The 20,529-nt window shown below is 38.7% G+C and overlaps 2 protein-coding genes across 3 annotated transcripts in view; one reads left to right on the top strand and one right to left on the bottom strand.

Annotated features, from left to right (window-relative positions):
* rsph10b (radial spoke head 10 homolog B) overlaps positions 1 to 11,499 on the top strand; it is a 59,499-nt gene extending 48,000 nt beyond the window's left edge. The window contains exons 19-20 of the mRNA XM_039773878.1: positions 6,414 to 6,538; positions 11,295 to 11,499. Coding sequence (XP_039629812.1) covers positions 6,414 to 6,538; positions 11,295 to 11,318 — 149 coding nt within the window. The 3' untranslated portion in view covers positions 11,319 to 11,499. The remainder of the gene's footprint in view (positions 1 to 6,413; positions 6,539 to 11,294) is intronic.
* ccz1 (CCZ1 homolog, vacuolar protein trafficking and biogenesis associated) overlaps positions 1 to 20,529 on the bottom strand; it is a 52,161-nt gene that overhangs the window by 13,838 nt on the left and 17,794 nt on the right. For both annotated transcript variants that reach the window (XM_039773880.1, XM_039773881.1), the window contains 5 exons: positions 16,766 to 16,849; positions 14,793 to 14,968; positions 5,031 to 5,112; positions 4,866 to 4,927; positions 1,047 to 1,158 (listed from right to left, as the gene is read on the bottom strand). In XM_039773880.1, coding sequence (XP_039629814.1) covers positions 1,047 to 1,158; positions 4,866 to 4,927; positions 5,031 to 5,112; positions 14,793 to 14,968; positions 16,766 to 16,849 — 516 coding nt within the window. The remainder of the gene's footprint in view (positions 1 to 1,046; positions 1,159 to 4,865; positions 4,928 to 5,030; positions 5,113 to 14,792; positions 14,969 to 16,765; positions 16,850 to 20,529) is intronic.

Genomic DNA, 20,529 nt, shown 5'->3' with positions numbered 1-20,529 from the left:
ATCACATGAACTTCCTCGGGCGCAAGAGCAGCCCGCTCCATGGATTTTGACTGGGGTGGTACACCTGTCACACAGTAACGCAGATGTGTCCTAAGGCGAACTCAGGGAGGAATGGAGAAGAAGGGCAAAAGCTCTGTTTGCCTGCTTCATACATCTCCGCGCACTCTAAGAAACTATTGTTTTAGGTTGCCCTCATGCTAAAGTACAGCTGAAATCTTTTCAGTTTTCTTCATCAAAACCTATGAGAAAAAACAAAGCTGACCTGCACCCAAACGAACAGCAGTGTAACTAGCATTAGTAGTGTAACAGCATAACTAGTAAGAGGTATATTATGTGCATAGTCTAACATAGTTATGATGGCAGAGAGGTACAGTATCCTTTAAGGAATATGTCTCTATGGCAGCAGACTGCAAGATTTAGAGAGCAGAATGGCGTAAGCGTAACAGATATGCGCAGGCCATTATTCAAGCCAAGCGGGGCTATGACTGTAGATAGGTGGGCTATATCAGGTATATACTGCTATTCTGGTGGCCCAAAAATCAGCCTGCCAGGTTCAAAGAGTTAAAAGTGAAGAATTTCCAGAGCTCCTGACCTTTTTAATTCTTTTAAAGGCGACTGATTTGCAATCAGGCATCCTGCTATGTCGTTTTTCAGTCCTTACAGCCAAGTGACCGCAATGCACTCTCTGTTAATTGCATTTTTAGACTAATTCAGCATCTTGACATCCATGGGCTCTACCCAGAATCTCTACATTGCACTATTATACAATAGTATTACACTCCACATATTGCTTTGTGCAGAACTCTGCTTAATTCTGTAAAGTACTCTAAGATGGAGCTGTGAAAGTCGCTACCTAAACTAAAACCTGATGGACCTTGGAAACTTGTTCCATGTGTCAACCACAGATTCTGTGTGAAGAAAAACCTCCCAATATTTGTGCGAAATTTACCCTTAACAAGTTTCCAACTGTGTCCCTGTGTTCTTGCTGAACTCATTTTAAAGTCACAGTCTCGCTCAAACTTAATGTACATGTAATGGTCACTCACCTTGTAGACAATCAAGTGGAGCTCCTCATAACCATTCTCTGTGTTCACATAGATTTTTGGAAACCTAAATTTTGCTTCTGGATCTTTCAGGTTTGTCGGTCCCGTGAGAAACCTGATTATATGCAAACACAAAGCCTCTGTTAGTTCTGCCGTCTTACAAAGTTGACAACAGTATTAGCCTCCGCTGCTCCAGGTAAAATAATCAAGACTCCAAATATTCATTTCAGACATGATATTCGCTTGCCTTCCCCTTCTAAACTCACCACACACCTTTCACTCTTTCTTTCGTGACCCTGTGACATCTTTTTTTAGAAGAATATTCTGATGGCTGACTTTTTTTCCCAGCTATGCACAGGCTTAATTTATTTGTCTGTTACTCACCTCCTTATTTTGCTTATTCCCATTCAATGGACAACTTAAATGCCTAAAGCCCTGAGCGGATGCTGTTGGTGTTTCTGTGGATTTTTTAAGTGCTACTCATTTCCTATTGTTTTATGAACAATTACGCCAGAAGGATTTCAGATGCTACCTGAAAAACACATATATTTTTAATGCTGACTTCTCTAAGCGTATACTTTCTTTAACGCAAGTTTGTAAAAAAACACCAACTTGTTTGTATTGTCCCTCTAAATACGTTTACTGTAATCAAAGTGTTTGGGGGATCCCGAGAACACATTTCTGCCACACCGTTCTTCTCAAATACAGTACGAGTGAAACAGGAGAAGGCATAAACACGTTAGGGTCAGGTTAATTATAAGGGAGGAAGAACACTGTTAAGTGCATGGGACAAAGAGGGGGATGCATTTAAACGACACCTCAATCAACACTACCAGAACAGATTTTGCATTTACAAATTTAATTTGAATTCAGTCTGGCTGCGAGTAGAAGAAACATAAAAAGTGTTCTAATCATAAGATAGCAATCTCAGACCCTACTTAATCTAATTCAGTATTGTGGAGTTCTGAGTCTGGAAACTGCACTAGTGACAATCACTCATGTGGCTGATTCATATGCACTCATACTCATACTCATATAGGACCAGTCTGAAGTTGACAATTAACCTAATCTAGACATCTTTGAGGATGTGGGAGTAAAATCGATGTACCCATAGAAAAAAAAAAACAAAAAAAACATACAGACACAGGGAGAACATGAAAACTCTACATAGACGACTATAGAGCAAGTAAATCAAATCCAGGGCACTGCATCTGTTGGGTCCATCCATCCATTATCCACCGCTTATCCAAGGTCGGGTCGCGGGGGCAGCAGCCTAAGCAGGGAAGCCCAGACCTCACTTTCCCCAGCCACCTCCTCCAGCTCCTCTTGGAGGACCCCGAGGCATTCCCAGGCCAGCCAGGAGTTGGGTAGCAATGCTAATCACATTGCCGTAATGGCACCCCAGCTGTGAATTACATCTCTTCACTCAGTTTTAAGATGACTTTTCCAGCAATTTTCAGTCTTAGTCTTCATTTACATAATCTTACCCGGTCGTCGGCGCACTCCTGTGAAGACAATTCCTAGTGTAATGTGCCTAAAGACAGAGACCAACTAATCTGTGACTAGATAGGATAAAATCAAACCTGTTTGATATTCTCATTAGTCGGAAAGGGAGGGCTGTGTACGCAAGAGAAATGACAACCAGATGAACCAATGAATACTCATCCGGAAGTACATTGCTTAGAATGTAGTAGCGAGGTAAAGACTATGTGTGTTTTGAGCCACACAAACAGAGGATAAGCTGACCTGTCTGATTTTACATACCATGATAGAACGGAAAAAAATAATTAAAGGGCAGAGATTGCTGTTGTAGTCGCTGCATCTGTTAACCCTTTGTGAAGTGCTGTTCTGTCAGGCAAAAAGCTATTGGCTGTCAGAAAAAGAGGCGAGGATGACAGCGCTGGAAGATCAGCACCTAGTTGGTAAATGTGACATGTGCTGTGATTTTCAGTCACGTGATCTGATGTGATGAATCAATTCGATCAGCCACTACCATTGGCAAAAATCACATGTCCTACAAGAAAAGTTGTGCAATGTGACATCGGCTTAAGTGGAATGAAAGAAATTATCGAGCTGACTCTTAACTCTTTGAGGGCTGAATATTTTTTTCCAAGAAATGCAGTTTTCTGAAAAGCACACAAAGCAACAGTTTCACATGTAAATCAATATAAAATGTCTGTTGCTGTGTGCAATGGCCACCAGTTTGCTGTTTCTTGTGGCTTGAGCCACTCATGGCTGGCTGCCAAGTTGACTTTGCATGGCAGGGGTGGTAGCGGAAGTCACAGTCGCAGTGCAATGCAATCTGGTTTGTACCTCTTGTCAATAAACAAGACGGTCTACCCAGTCTACCCTATAAGTGACGGTCTACCCAGGCAAACGTTGCCATAGGTGTATCAGCTACAGGTATGTGCTGAGCACCACAATCAGCTGGGGACCGGTCAGCTGATGCGGATACCTCACTTTCATTTTTGATCTCCATCTCCAGATCACTTGCATCAAAATTGGAGTCCAACAAGTCAGAGTCCAATTCAGTGATAATTTACAAAACGTCATCCACTGAGTATTTTCATTTTGTTCTCTTTAATTTACAAAACGTCATCCACTGAGTATTTTCATTTTGTTCTCTTGCCAAATGACGATACCATTTTTGCTGTTGTTTGCTCTTCACTACTCATGCAAGCACAGGGAATCTCAGTCAGACCAACCAAGCTAACTTTTCTTCTAGCAAAGAGAGTCAAACTAAAACATAATGGTGGGTTTTGTCACCGTTTACAGTTGATCACCAACCTCAACCCCTCTTGTTGACAAAAGTCGACATCAGCCCTAAAAGAGTTAAGACACCACGGCTACAGGAGATACATTTATGATTTGTACTTATTAATTCACGGGGATGCAGGACAATGTGGATTTGAGTTATATCTTAACCAAACTACCTAGATTATGCCAATATGCTGAATATGTCTAGTGTGTATTGCAGGCTGTTGGGAACTGATAATTATTGTTGTATGTTTTATATTGGTACTAGCGGGGTCAACCCCGAGTTGTGGCCAGAATATTAGTAAAATGTGTAAATGTACAAAATAAATATTTTTATTTATCTGAGTCAAAATCACGAAATCATGAAAAATTAATTATTATTTAAAAGAGTAAAAATCATGAAGTGAGAATAAAATATTTACTCTCTTACCGATTGGAGTATTCCTGTTAAACTGAGGTCCACTATGCTCGATGCACGACTTTTTTGATATTTTAGTATATAATTTAAAAACGGAATAAGAATCTGAGAATCTAACAACATCACATTAAAGTTCGATAAATTCTGAAAAGAATGATACCAAACATATATATGTAGGTTTTAAAATAAGCCTGATCTAAAGCGTGCCAAAAAAAGTGACATAAAATCGTTGCACTTTTAGGCTTAGGATATATATATATATATATATATATATAGAGAGAGAGAGAGAGAGAGAGAGAGAGTAGATTTGATATATTGGTTGTTTCTATCAATGTTTCATTTGCATGGGCTTTACCTGATGAAATTAAATGCAACTAATGCTGTTACAGCAGTAAAGTATAAACGTTAATGGCAAACAATGAATGAAATATCCACCAGATACCCTCCAGCCAGCTTTTCAGGAAAACAAAGAGGAAGCACTTACAAATTAGATTTAATTGGTATCAGGAGAAAATGCATTGCAGGCAAAACTGACAACTAATCCAGTGTAAGAAAACAGGCCACAAGAAACGTCTGAAGGGAAGCTGATCCATAACTGACTAGCAGAATGCCAAAAAGCAGATAAAAATGATACGCCTCTTCCTTACCTTCCATAGTGAAGAAGATTCCCTGACATTTCTGATCGCATTGGAGAATCCCGTCCTGCCAACTGAGAGAAGATGGAACATTGATATATATATATATTTTTTAAAATTGACTTCTTATTACAACTTGGTGTATGAGCATCAAGGCCCACAACAGTGCACCCCTACCTCAGGCTCAGAATGCCGTGGGAAAAGGGACGTTGTCAAGTATTTGTACAGGATTCTCATGTCATCTTGTTCCAGTCCACTCCTGTTGACAAGAAATAATGAGAAATATAAAACCCAGCTGGCTGGTTGTAATAACCATGGGCAATGTCTGCCTTAGAAAATGAAAGTCTATAGAGCAGTAGTTTCCAAATTGTTCTTTCTCCCAACCAGTTTCCAAATCAGATACTCATTTTCCCTCTAAACGATCTTATTATTAAAATAATTTTTTTCCTTCTCTTATTCTGTATTTAGAAATTACCTTTTAGCACGAGATTATCAGTATATACTGTACATTGGAAATTTAGAAATACTGTGTTTTTGCCATATTATGTGTTCGTAATTTTCCAATTGATTAATCTTTTCCGGTGGAGTTTGCGCCCGTAACTGTATCCTAATAATGACAATTAACAATGTACAGAGTAGACACAAAATGATGAAAGCCTCGATACCAAGAAATTTAAAAATTGGGTCTGCTAAATTTGATGAAAATGTAACAAGGATTTCTATATGACATGCCCAAATAATTTAGTGTTTTTTACCTTAGTGTTCAGATTTTCATCATCACCGTCATTATGCCGACTATTGCTAACCTGTAGCATACACAGTGTCTGCGATAGGCTTGCAGCATCATTAAAGATGCCTCACACCCAGACTATGGACTGTTTGCCCTCATTTCATCAGAGACACGCTACAGGAACCTTCAGTTCTGCACCACCAGGCTCAGAAACAGTTTCTTTCACAAGACCATCATGATTCTGAACTCTCAACCGTTACCATTCAATAGCTGACCTTTCTAAATATCAATAGCATCTGTCTGCACTCTATGTATATTTTCCACAATTTAAATATATACAGTCTGCATATAAAAATATTTCTATCTATTATCATATCTATTTACTCTTCCTTGTATATACTACTACCTGTAAATTCAATATCATATAGATATATATTCTCATTTTAATGCTGCCTTATTGCACCTTACTGTCTATTCCACTTTAATGTACTACCCACTGTATATTGCACCTTACTGTACTATTTGCATTTTATGGTAGGATGCTAAACTGCATTTCATTGTACCCGTACAATGAAAATAAAGTTGAATCTAATCTAATCTAATCTAATCTTCATTCAGCTTTTCCTGGTGTTCTGGTTATTATGACCAAGTTAGAAGCTATGACCCTGAAGTACACTATATGGTCACAAGCATGAAGACACCTCCTGCCCTCACAATGATTGAGTTCAGGTGTTTCAGCTGAAGAGCTCAGTGCCTTTAAACATGGCATTGCCATAGAATGCCACCTTTGCTACAAGTCAGAATGCCAATGTTCTCTTCTCTTCTGCTAGATCTGCCCTGGTCAACTGTAAGTGCTGTTATGATGAAGTGGAATTGCCTACTAGCAACATCTCACCCACCAAGTGGTAGATCATGCAAACTCACAGAACAGGGCCGCCAAGTGGTGAAGTGCATAGTGAGTATAAATCACCTTTACTCTGTACTCTGTTTCATCCCTCAAAACTGAGTTTCAAACTACCAGTGGAAGCAACATCAGCACAAGAACTGTATGTTGGGAGCTTCACGAAATGGGTTTCCATGGCCAATCAGCAGTATGCAAGCCTTTGGACTCCGGAGTAACTGAAATGCGTTCTCTAGAGTGATAAATTACACTTAACTATCTGCCACTTTGATGGATGAATCTGGGTTTAGATGCTACCTTTAAGACTGCACAGTGCCCACTGTAAACTTTGGTGGAGAAGGGCTAATGGGGACTGGGGTAGGCCCCTTGGTTCTAGCGAAAGGTATTGTTAATGCTACAGCATACACAGACATTTGAGACAACTGTGTGCTTCCAACCTTTTGTCAAGTTTGCCGAAGGCCCTTTTCTGCTCCAGCATGGCTGTGCCCCTGCGTTGAAGGCCCGGTCTATAAAGACACAATGGAACTTGATTGGCCTGTTCAGAACCCTGACTTCAACCCTACTGACCACCTTTGGGATGAATTGGAACTCAGATTGTGAGCTAGATCTTTTCATCCAACATCAGTACCTGACCTTACAAATACACTTTTGGTTGAATGGGCACATATTTCCACACATTCACACACTTTAAAATCTTGTGGCTATGTATCCCAGAAGAGTGTAGCTGCAAAGGAGGTGACCAACTCCATATTAATGGGCATAAATTTGGAATGGAATGTCCATAAAGCTCATATAGGAGTGATGGCCAGGTATCAACAAACTTCAGGTCAAACAGTGTGGCTGCCACTTCTCAACATCCAGAGTGATTTGCACCTGTGTCTACTCCACTCATTGTTAACTGTCACTATCAGGACACAGTGAGGGAGAAAACTTAAAAAGAAAAAAGTAAATTAATAGGCATGTGCTAAACAAAAACTTTAAAAAATGCAAATATTTCTATTTTTCTTAAGAATGCAAATCTCACACTATGGCTCTTTCTAAATGCGGAAATAAGAGCTGAAAAAAAGCCCCTTGAATTAAACAATGAGACAAACTACAATTAAAATGACTCACTGATTGGGAAATCAGTTGGAACGAGAGAGAGAGAGAGAGAGAGAGAGAGAGAGAGAGAGAGAAAAGATATATATATATATATATATATATATATATATATAGAGAGAGAGAGACTGACTTAAAGAGAGGAAGAGAGAGAGACTCTTAATATGTCGGGATGGGAAAGTGGATCCATATGCCAACACTCTGAAAATATTAATGCCTTTATTCCCTCACCCGTTTTCAGCAGGGTAATACAAACATGTGCCAAATAGTCTTTTTCCAGTCTAAAACAATTTGGAAAAAAGTCACATTGAAATGCTTTCTTTTAGTATTTATGAATTAAACATTTTGAGAAGGCAGACTGAGCTGGTTATTCAATGAATACTTTTACGCACACAATAAAAGGTTTAGAAGCATCTGACGAACAAAAGTTGCCACATACACACCATACACAACTACTGATGCTTCTGTCCACTCCCAGCACTTCTGTAATAAAGATGGCACTGCTGACTACACAGTGGTGCCTTGCCTGCCACACACATAAGAAGAAGGAAGTAGTTTTAGTGACTTTAAAATGACACCCTGTGGCTGAGAGATACTGGACCCGACAGACAGCTGTGGCCTGTCAATAAACGCACCTAACAATCAAACACAGCTGAGAAGCCCCTCCGCCACCACCAGGTTTGAATTACAGCAATTCGGCTGTTTTTCTGGTGTGAGTAACATGACTCACAGCATGCCCAAGGAGATGTGCCCGGCAGCATAGTGTACATAAGCTTGACACAGACAACGGGGCAAAAAGCTTCAGGCCGACTGTTTGGAATCCCAAATTCTTTTTATGGGACTTGGGAACAAAATCAGCTGACTACAAAGTCTGGGTCACTACAAGTGAGGTGCTTATGTCTGATGGACCTGCGAAGTCTGAGAAGAATTTTGTATACTGTACATAAACTGAAAGCACTTTACAAATTAGTGGTGAGAGGTGCACTTAAATGCTGACCAGTCAATGTTCTTCTTAAACCCACTTAATCCTATTTAGGCTCACATGAAGTCAGGCTCATTTCTTGCAGCACTGGATGTAAGGCAGGAAACAACCTTGGGCAAGACACAAGTTCATCAAAGAACATACACCTTAATAAAAGGATAAGTGTTTGTGTGTCTGTCTGGCTGCTATGTCTCTGTGATTCCAACAGATGGCGCATCACAGGAATTTTTAGTAATAAAATACACTGCATTTGTCATTCCAGTAGGCACATCACAAACCCTGTTTTTATGAACCCCATACCAAATGGCATATAACAGAGGTATTGCAGGTGCACTGCAATTGTTAATGTCAAGATCTTTGTTGAATACTTAGATTTCATCCTGTCATAGATGGGAGGCAAAGCTAGTTTGTTTCAGAATTTTATTGTTTTATAATAATAATATATGCAGAAGTATATTGGCATCATTTTCAGTTTTACTGTCCCACAGTTACAGAGTCCAAAGTTCAAATTGCAGATCTGCAAACTGTTTGTGTGGCACTATATGTTCCCACTGTGTCTGCATGGGGTCTTCCTCCCACTTCCAAAGATGTGCACATTAAAGTTGAATGGAGACTCCATACTGGCTCAATATGAGTATGTACAGTGAACTGGAACACCAACAGAGTTGAATTATTTTATTTCCTTAGGCCTTAAGCTGCCATGATAGACCCCAGCTCCCCTCTATGAACAGATCAAGAAAGTTTAGACAATGGATAGATCAGTAATGTATAGCGGTGCAAGAATCTCTGAATGGCTGAACAGAGGCAGGAGGAATGTTACTTTGTCATATTTTACTTTCCCTACAAATACTGTAGGTAGGCCTATATACATACGGTATATATTCACTGAATTACCTAGCATTGAATACATGAGAACACTGAAAACTAAATAGGTTAAAAAGTAATTACCAATTATATATTACCAAAGTTCATTACCCTTATCCCTCTTTGAATTCAGTACTTCCAGATTTACCTTCTGGATGAAAGAATCTAAAATTGCAAAAGTAGCATTATATATTTACAACTTGCTAATTTGCTTCTGTTTACCATCTTTGCCCAGGTATTATTTACAAATTTTGCTGTGTGTGGAAAAAATTATTGTCTATAGACTTAATTTGATTGGTGATCCCAATTCTTTGTGAGATTTGAGTGACCTGTGGAGTAACAGCCACTTCCTTCGATCAGAGCTGTCCCTGCCTCAGCTAAAAGCTGTATTTCAAATTTTAAGTCTGTGGCTCAAAAAACACAGCTGTGCATAAAGAAGTAGTAGTAGTATATACACACTCATTGCATATACTGTAGATACACACACACTAACGCATACACTGTGTGTGTGTGTCATATATATATATATATATATATATATATATATATATATATATATACACACACACTATATATATATATATATGACACACACATAGTGTATGTGTTAGTGTATATACAGTATATATAGAGAAAAAAATAAAATGTAGTATTTATTAAATAAGTTATTAAGTAGTAAAACATTTTGATAAAAGAATTTAAAGAATATATAAGAAGTGTATAAATTATTAAACAGTAAAACATTTCCATAAGAGAATTTGAATGATATATAAGAAGTGTATAAATTATTAAACAGTGAAATATTAACATTTAAGAAGTAAAGATGCATTGAGTACTACTGCAGTGCTTGACAACCTTGTACTACGTGCCTGTGATTTAAGAGAAAAATTATTCTGAGAAATGTGGACGCTGCCCTTCCGTGCTTAACGGGCAGAAGGTCCAAACAATTCCCAAGTCCAATACTTTACATGAAGAGGTCGGTACATATTCTTAGGTGTAAACCCTCCATCTTCTTAAAAGAATTCATCACAAAAGCAACCTTGAATGTTGCGGGGTTTTAGTGACCCGAACTTACCATAAGTGACAGTAAGTAGCCGTGCGCCGCAATTTACCAAGAGAGTCACGCTTCGATGGTGCCAATTATACTCATTCACAAAGATTTCCACTGTTCAAGGAGCTGACACGGCACCTGAAGTGTCACAAACGGTGCGAAAAGAGAGGACGCTGCCCGAAACTGCGAAGCTGTCGACCCGGCAGAGCAGCCCGACATTCCGCACCTTCCAACGTCCACTTTGTTGTCACGACCCCTCGCCGCTGAAGGCGGTCTTCTGCAGCTCGGTGCAGTTAAAAAGTACAAAGTCACAAAGCTGTTTTCTTCACCTCTTCTACTATCAAGTACAGCCAATTAAAAAAAAAGTTAGAATATGGCAGTTTCTGCAACAGTCACTTGGACGAATAAATAAAACTTCTCTGTCAGAACGCGCCTGGCGGCAGACGGCTCAGTGCTGGAGTCCAGAGAGGTGGCCTGGGAGAGGGCGATGCAGGGCGCACTTCTATGGGATAGATCGGCAAGTTTGTGTTTACTTCTTTTCAATATCAGTAAAATAACTCTCACACAAATAATAACAATTCGTAAAGATGATGTAAAAATGGCGTTCACAAACAAAGTGATTAGTTCCTGTATTATAATATGTTCTGTGGTCATACGTAATTTCCGTTTCAAAGGCAAAAAGAATTTTATATATATAGATTGTCACACATGTGTACATGGGAGGCAGCTTAAGGTCTCTGGTGATGGTAGTCAACCACTGAAGTAGGGGTTAGTGCTATGGACTAATACCTTCTCCTCTTTTTCTCCCTCCACAGAACAGAAGACTGCCTCTCCCCTGAAGACATCACTTCCGTTTTCCTCCCTCCTGGACCCACGCTTTCCTGCCAAGTCACCACATAACCCGGAACCCGGCTATGTTGGCTTCAGTTCTTTTTTGAGCTCTCATCTGAAAAGATGCATCCGCAGCCTGTTTTGTGTATTTTTGTGTTTTCAGTCCTTATAATTATATTGGGTAACCAAGGTGGTGCCCCAACTCTTTAAAGTTGTTGTGTCTACTCTTTACAATACACTATATACATGCAGGGAATGTAAAGTAATGAGCAAGTTCACAAGGCATCCCTGACCATGGCTTGTCCACTTTTGGAAGTGATGTCTGTGTGTGAGAATATGAGCGAGTGAACACAAACTCAAAAAAAAAAATAAAAAATCACTCAATCTAAATTACCGTTGGCACAGTTATTACTAAAATCAAGTTGATACAAACCTGCTTATTTTGAGAAATAAGTCAAATAGCAGTTTCTGCTCTACATAGATATTGATTTTGTGTTACAGCAAGTTTGTGCCCAAACACTGTGGACATGATAACATACTATATAATAAAACAATACTTTCTGTGTTTGGGTGTGTGTCTGTCCAGTCAATCAGAACAATCTGATCGGTCAGCTTAGCTTTAGCCTGAATGGTCAGTTGTAGGGGTGATGCCACAACACATTAGGGGTGCAAAGTTCAGTTCCTGATTGCAATTTTTCTTTTTTTTTTTTTTTACAAAAAGGGAGCATTCAAACAACAACAAAACGAGTAAGGTACTACTAAACACTAATAAAGTGCATTCCAAGTCGCCACACCAAAGATGGGAAGTGTTTAAGAAGAATTTAGAGGATGTTTTTGCAGGGGGTAATAGGGACCTGTCTGCCATTGGTGGCTGTCATAAGGTGGATAGGAAAGTGAACAAGGAACCCTGAAATGACAGAGTCGGAGAAGGAGGTGTTACAGGAATGCAATCGAGAAGACACACAAGGATACCAAGGAAAGGTGTAGGAGGAACGCTGAAGGTACACATAGGATAAGAGATATCAAATATTTTTAAGTTTATTCTATTACCTCTCTTTAACAGATAACAAATCTATTTCAAAAATGAATTGCTCAAACTGAATGAAATTTGGCACAGTTGCTGGATCTGTATATGTATATTAAAAGGTTTATATTTATTTAAAACAGTAATCATTTAACTGTGCCCCAAATACAATTCATATAAATAAGGGCAGTACACATTATTTTAACAGTACTGGGCTAAAATATTTTACTGATAAAATCGCACCATGTGCCGGACACATCAGAATTAAAAAATATAAAAATAACCATGTGCAAATTGTTAAACAGCAGAACGCAGAACCATTTGCCTGGTTTAACCCTCAAATGAACTCTCTACAAACAGCAATTAAGACCCTTACTGTCTGGAATAAGGATGAGCATTAAGGACAATGGCACAAAGTCATCCCTGCAGTCCCTAAGCAGCACTCCCAGGCCTGGAGGAGATGGGGAAGAAAAAATATATATACTGTATAAATCTACTGGACATACAAACGCAAAATAGTCACCATTTCTAATTATTACTAAGGCAGCCTTCCATTAGTTAATGGTGAAGGATGATTTTTCAAATTTTGTTTTTATCTGCGGCGTGAAGTTTGGACATCATAGCTTTAACTTTTCAACGAGGGCCATGCACACTTCACAAAACCCTTAAAGCTTGAAGTGGTACGACTGCTTAAAACTGAACTCATGAAGTCTAGAATTACAAGAAGACTATCTGTATGGCATGTAGCTGCTAAATACAGGTAGCCATGAGTGACCTGTGACACACAGACATGCCATGAACCAAGTAGAAGTGCAAGGCCAGAGCCAGACTCCCCGCTGCTTGGAACTTCAGGCCACCCACATGAATATCCAAATTTAGAAATGTCAGTCATCTTGAAAGAATGTGTTTTCAGCATGGAGGAAAATCTGCACACGTAAACAAACACAGCCACCGAAAGACTTACAGGATTTTCAAACGATTTTAACTCATTTGATTCCTTCCTTTGGTCACACTTGCGGACAAATCACTTAATTGAGCAGTCCAAATGCAGCCAGCTGTGTTGAATGCTCATTTTATTTTTCAAGTTTAGTCATGTGACCATGGGTTTTCTGTGAAAAATAATATGGAGGAGATGCTAACACAAGAAAGACAGTTATTTGTTGGCTTCCTGTTTCTGACAAACTGCATTTAATTATCAATATATTACAAAGACTTATTGCATATTCCTTATCATCTTCTTCGGTACATTGCTCTGGCAAGAGGCATGGTGGTTTATGGGAAAATAAGGCAAGCAACTTTTTTGTTTTCCCAACAGATGTGTCTCCTCAAAGGCCAGCCAACAAACATTAAGCCACCTTGAAGGCCTTCGGCTTTGTTGGAGGGGCTTGTGGGCCTCAGTTATCCTTTGAACTATTTTTTCGTGGCAGGTTCCAACGTAGAAAAATTATTTAAAGGAGTGGGCAGACAAAGAGTGATCTAAAACTTCCATGATTATTCAAATATAAGCCAGAGAGCCTCATCAATAATACGGTCTCCCTTAACATGGTTCAGGAGTTTTGTCAGGGGTCGGCTGTGGCCCACTTGCAATGCCTACACAGCCCAGAGGTTGTGAAATGCTGATACATTTTTATTTGTGTCTCACATTGGATAGAAGTGTCAAGTAAATAATTAATACACTAAATGTAATTCTGTATACTGTTAAACACTAGTATTTGGTCACGTGTACATTCAGGCTTGAACAATGGGTCATACACATACAGTACAGGGTGGTCAAGATCTAATTATGCAGATCCGGATCATCTGGATGACTTTGATTTATGTGGGGACGATTCCAGTTCGGCGCGAAGGCAATTCTTCATGTTGTCAATTCGCAAATTTCCCAATGGTCTGTGATTTTTTGGGTGATCTTCTATGTAATAAACTTAAGTTATAGCATAATAAAAAAATTGCATAATAAGATCTGGACCACCCTATACTCTCACAATCAGACCTGAATTTACACACCAGTTATGTGGAATGCGGACTGGTCTAAAAGTCTAGTCTACCAGTCCTGCTGCGGATCTGTGTGTAAATAGTGTTGCTTTAGTAAAGTCAGTACCACCTCTTCATATAATTTACAGGGTAATCCAAAATATAAAGCTGATGCTTGAAATCAAAATACTGAGCTATAAAGTATCCATTAGATCATCTCTGGAAGAAGTTTTTTTTATTTAATTCTGAGGAGAGGTTTGGCATATCGCATAAAGATTAAAGGACTAAATGTCCAAATACTTGGCAATACCCACACAATTAAATAAATGAATAAGCACAGAGAGTGCACTTTGTATCTTGCTATGGTTACTGTGAACCCCTCCGAAAACAGAAAATGTAATCACTACTCACACCCAGCTCACTCATGCAGTAGTGGTAACAGGTATAGTCGGAGTGCAGATACAAAAAACCCACCCCCTCCATTTACCAGATTAGCTGATCGTTGTACAGGAAGGCAGTGTATTTGACCAAGTTCAGGCTTTGCTCCATCTGATTTACAAAGGACTGGATCTTCAAGTAGGTCATCTTATCCAAAGGGAAAAAGCTGATGCCACCAAACACATCCAGGAGGTCACATGATCCTAAATGTAGAGCTTGCAAGTACTGGGCAAAAAAGTAAACAGAAGAATGAATTAACTGAAAGTGACAATCACAACTACTTATACACACCATAAAACTTTTTAATATATTATTTTTCAAAAGCAATGGATCTGGGGATTCACAGAGACTCAGGGTTCACTCAATACCACAAAATGGATTATGTGAAAGATATAGGGAATTGCCCAGGCACAGAAACCCATAAATGATCAAACTAATCAAGTCTAGAAGAATTATGGGCTCAACAAATGTCTAGTTAAAGGAATATGCCCTCCACAAATTACATATATATTTTTTTATCTATTTTACGTATTGTGTTTGTGTTCAAGAAAAAATTTTGTTGTCTCGTTCTCACTGAGAACAGAGATCACAAAGCTTATGTTACAATGGGCTTCAATTCCAATACTGAACAAGAGCAAACAATGTTAAAACGTACATGAAAAAAATATATCTAGTTACTCGTGTTGCATAATCCGCATGTGAGTTCTCCAGTCATGTTCTCGTAAAGTCCAAAGCAAACTAATTTTTTGCTTAGGTATGGTTAAATAAATAGTTCTGGAAAATCAGAAGCATTGATGCTTTTGAACTGAAGATCTGCTTCTCATCCTCATTTATTGGTCAAGAGCCCTGTCTACATTTTAAACGTTTGATCCTGTTTGAACAAGCTTCTTATTCATGCATGGCTTTGATTTTCCCAGAAGTAACAACATTTTAGTGAAAAGTGCATGCATTTTAGACATTTTGAGTATATGACTAGATATCTTATGTATAGATTATGTGGCAATAGTAACTTGAGATTTTCATCATAAACATTTTAATATTGTTTAGTATCAGCCCCCTACTAATGACTCTTGTATCATAAGCTTTGTGATCTCTGTTCTCCATGAAAACATGAGATTACATTTGTCTCTGCCATCACCACAAACAACACAAGGCAAGTAACAGATAAAAGTGTATATTATCATTTTTGGGTGTTTCTTTAAAAAACAGACAAAGAGAGTATGGCTTTACACATCTGCCAAAAAACAAAAAAATCATAGAAATCTAAATAAATGAACCATAACCACCTTCACAGTATCATACATTTCTCAAGCATTCAAGCATGAAGGAAAGAAAGAGCTGATAAATGGTATCCATCTGAACGGTGTACCATTAAGCAAATAAAACAGTTTCATTGTATCCAGATTCTTCTCCTTTGTAAAACCTATGATCTGTACATTTTGTTTTTTTATCTTTCAACCAGAGCGCCTGCTTGTGACAAGTAGTCCATTCTCACTCACATAAGGCAGGCTGGCAACACCCTAATTCAAAGCAATAGACTACTGGAAAATGTATAGAAAAAGATGTAGGACTGAGTAGTGACTGACAGGGGATTTCCCTTTATTGGGATTTGAATTATTTAAAACCGTAATTATGTGGTCAGCTTTCCTTCATGAGGTGAATAAAGTTACAACGTAATGCGACGCTGCCTGCTGCACTAAACTCTGAGAGGTAAACAATTCCTACTGCTCTTGTTGGTTTGTGTTGCCCGTGTTCCCCTCCATACTTTTCATGAATAATCTCTTTAACCTTTCTTGCACAGATAGTGAATTTTGAAGAACACTGACAATCAAAAAAAGCATGATTTGTATAGTATTTTGTGCAACACTGTAAATATTGTGCATACAAAACAAAGCTAATGAACATCTTTTTTATTTTAATACTTTGCACTCTGCCAAACACACTTCCATCTGAGGACCCAAGTGCCAAGAACAGTTATGAGAAGACCTGAAAGTCAGATAATAGAGATAAGCAAGGACTCACTCTGTAGAAGAACTTCTCCAGCCGCTCCCTGAGAAGAGCCACACCACCTTCATCCATTGCTTTTGAGAATCTCCCGTTGAACAACTAAGAATGAAGTAAAGCAAAGGAACTGAGATGGGGTTAGTGTGTGAAAAGCCTGATGACATGGCCTAGCTAGTAGGGCTGCAACAATTAGTCGACGTAATCGATGACGTAGACTACAAAAAATCGTTGACAATGATAGTTAACCGTTAAACTCACACATACTTGGGGGTTAATGCACCCCTGGACGCCAAGTACTGACAAATAAGGATGTGCAACCATAGGTCGCAGGCATCAAATAGTCAAGCATGAAATAATCATGACTAATTAAAAAAATTGAACGATTAGTTGACTATCAAAATAATCATTAGATGCAGCACTACTAGCCACCCTACAGTCCACATTTGTTCCACTCATATGATAGGCATTTCTCTTTGGAATATTGCTCAGAAAGTGAGGTTAAACTTAGATCAAATGATCATTAATTTCATTAGTTAATAAGGGTGCAATTACAGTGAGGATAACAAAATGTGCTAGATGAAGCAATTATATACAGTCCGTCTTTAGCATTCATGTGCTTAACTTTTGTGCATCTGTGCAATTTTATTTGTAACCTCATTTTTACTTTTGCGTTGGCAACCTCATACATTTGTGGGATTTGCGACTATGCACAGTACAGAAAAAAAATGAGAGGCGCGATGCACAAGGTGTTACACCAGTCTTGTTCACCCTACTGTTATAGAGTAAAGTGCTCCCCGTGCATTTGTTTTGTCTTGAAATTATTACCCCAAAGCGTAGTGCAACTCCTTCAGGCTCTAAGCCCAAGCATGCAGGGTCAGTGACGGAGCTTAGTAAGAAAATGAAGGTGTTCGATAAACTTCATGCTGAAATGTTGGCTGATCCCCTCATCAATTGCAGCCTGAAGGTTAAATATCAACTTGCCTCTGTCATGCTGCCGTAACCTGACACCTTAAGAATCTTAAGAGGCACACAAAGAAGACATTGCTAATGTAGTATTTCAAGCCAGTGCCTCCCTCAGTATCTCCAATGCCATCAGCCAGTTGTAAAGGACAGTGCCGGAGGTGATGTTGCGACCTTACAAGTAGGCGTCTTCTGACAGCTGCGACCTAAACAAGTTTTTTTTTTTTCCCAATTGAGATGTTAACACAAATACTCACAGAATTCTAGACAACTAGTGAGAAAAAAAATATTTTGCATGTTTCCAACTGTATTTTCTGCACTGCATTTTATGGGTTATTTTGTGGTTACTGTGTTTTGAAAAGTGCGTATTAAAAATAATTTTACGGAAAAAAGTGCATTTTGAGCAAGATTTCAGTTTTTGGTAGTTATAGGAACCTAAGCCCCATCATCCATAGATTCAATTTATTAACATTAGAATCTTTGACTTTCACATCAATTCCTAGAAACATAATTTTTGCAAAAGTTGAGAACTGACTGTATATTACAATGAAAATAAGTTAATTTTTAGACTGTAATTGCTGTAACTCAAATAATTACTCACCCAAAAATGTTGCAATGCTTACCAAGTAGCCCATGTTTCAACAGTTACTCTGAAGTCAGTTTCACTAGCACACTTGTTAATGGTTTATAGCTGCCCTGTTAGGAAAGGCCCCACCACAGCATAATGCATAATGGATGGAACGCACAGCTAAAATGTTTCTATATATTAACGCTGTGTTCTCTTTTGCTGGTAGGTAACTGCGTGCATTTTTTTTTTTCGAAGCTACATTTTATTATATGCAGATTGTGGTGAAGAGGTTTATTCAGAACATTTGCTGTTCTTTATTACACCAGAGTTTTTTGGGGAGTAATAGAGAAGGAAGCAGCACTTTTTGATAGAATGATTGTGCAAGTGTGCACACAGCAGAGCCTTTTAGATACAGTCTGGATTCCTCCCCTGCTCCAGCACTTAAGTTAAGACTTAAGATTTTAGCACAGCATAACCTTGTTTCAACTGCAGCTGTGGCTGCTCGTATTACATTTTATTAATTGTGGTAATTATTTTTATTATATCTCTCCTGCTCTTGGAGAGAGAATAGACAGGATGCTGCTAATGAAGAACAGACTGTTAACCTTTGTGGTATTCCACCAGAAACATCGTGAGCCTGATAACCCAAAACAGTTCAAATTGATATTTTAAGAGAATGATTACTATTTAAAAAAAAAAAAAAAGAAGACATAGATATGTATGTGCACGTACATTCAGTAACCACTTTATTAGGTCCATCTATCTAGTACTGGGTAGAACCCCATTCTGCCTTCAGAAAAGTCCACATATATATCTTTATTATAAAAAAAATCTTGAGAGGGAGACGAGGGCGACAAAACATGATCTTCTCGGAAGACAATTTGATGCCCCACGAGAGACACTTTAACGTCACGCGAGACAAGGCAGTGAGACAACATTTAAAACAACTTCACGGACATCTAACCTAGCAGTTGATGGAATGCTTTTGGCAGACACGCTTCATGCGCTCCCAGCTCTTAAAACAACGACAAGCAACAAGCAGAAGACGCAGCAAGCCAGCAGATGATTCGACTGCTTCTGTACAGAAACTGTACCGGATTTTAAATGATCAACGAGCTGCGCGACAAGCAGAACAAGCAGAATACGCAGCTCGCCAGCAGCAGCAAGCCAGCAGATGATCCGACTGCTTCTGTACAGGTACCGTACAGGATTTTAAATGATCAACGCGCTGCGCGACAAGCAGAACACACAGCCCGCCAGCAGCTGATCTGACAGCATCTCCTTAGCGTGCGTTCAGAAAACCCACCCCCTCTTCACAACGCAAGCAACATTATACGTCCTGCGAGAAAGAGAATTAACCACACCCGGGGCTGGACAAGTATTGTTTTTACAAAAGTTTTAAAGTAAAAGTGAAAATAATGCATATGTAACAATTCCCATGAAAATAACAGTAAACCAAACCCGGGGGTGGGTGAGCAAGAGGCAGAGCCCTCTAGTGTGTGTGTGTGTGTGTGTGTGTGTGTGTGTGTGTGTGTGTGTGTGTATATGTGTGTTGCTTTTGTGTGTGTTCAGTACAGTCTGTTTTTGTCAAATGCAATTTTTATGTTATATTTTGACTACACATTTTATACTATGGTGGGCTTTACATTTAAGACTGCATAATGATATTTCATTACTCCTGACAATTCAAAATGTTAAAAGATTTATATAACTTAACTTTGAAACCTAAAGTCATCTGAAAATAAAATTGCAGAGACTTTATTTGTAAGTACTATTGCATTCACAAGAAGCAGTATGTGTATTAAATGTATGCCAAAGGGGTTTGGCAAAGAATACATTTCTGCAGGGTGAAAATAACACCTGCTTTCTCTCTCTGCCACTTCATGAATTTATCCTTCAGTATAAAGAAACAGAAATTTGCCAGTATTTCAATAAGGATTAACTTTCCTTTAAGGACATGTTATACAAAAACAAATGCCTCCAGTAACTATCATTCTAATTACTGGAATAAATACATTACAAAGAAGAGAATGCATGCTGCACAATAGCTCCAACCTGCAAAAGAAAGAATAATATATGGCCAAAAACAGATTAGGAGTGACAATATAATCAATAAAGAAAGGAAGGAATGTTATTATGGTTTTAAAATAAAAATCTAACGCAATCCCATGAGCAAGCACTAGGAAAGGGTAATTGAGATAGGAAACCACAGAGTCAAGTATTTGAGTAATTAACTGAGAGTGGTGTAGTGAGA

Source organism: Polypterus senegalus, chromosome 13 (assembly GCF_016835505.1).
Source record: "Polypterus senegalus isolate Bchr_013 chromosome 13, ASM1683550v1, whole genome shotgun sequence".
NCBI lineage: Eukaryota > Metazoa > Chordata > Cladistia > Polypteriformes > Polypteridae > Polypterus > Polypterus senegalus.
The sequence above is the reverse complement of the archived record's forward strand: the minus strand, read 5'-3'. Positions and strand labels throughout refer to the sequence as shown.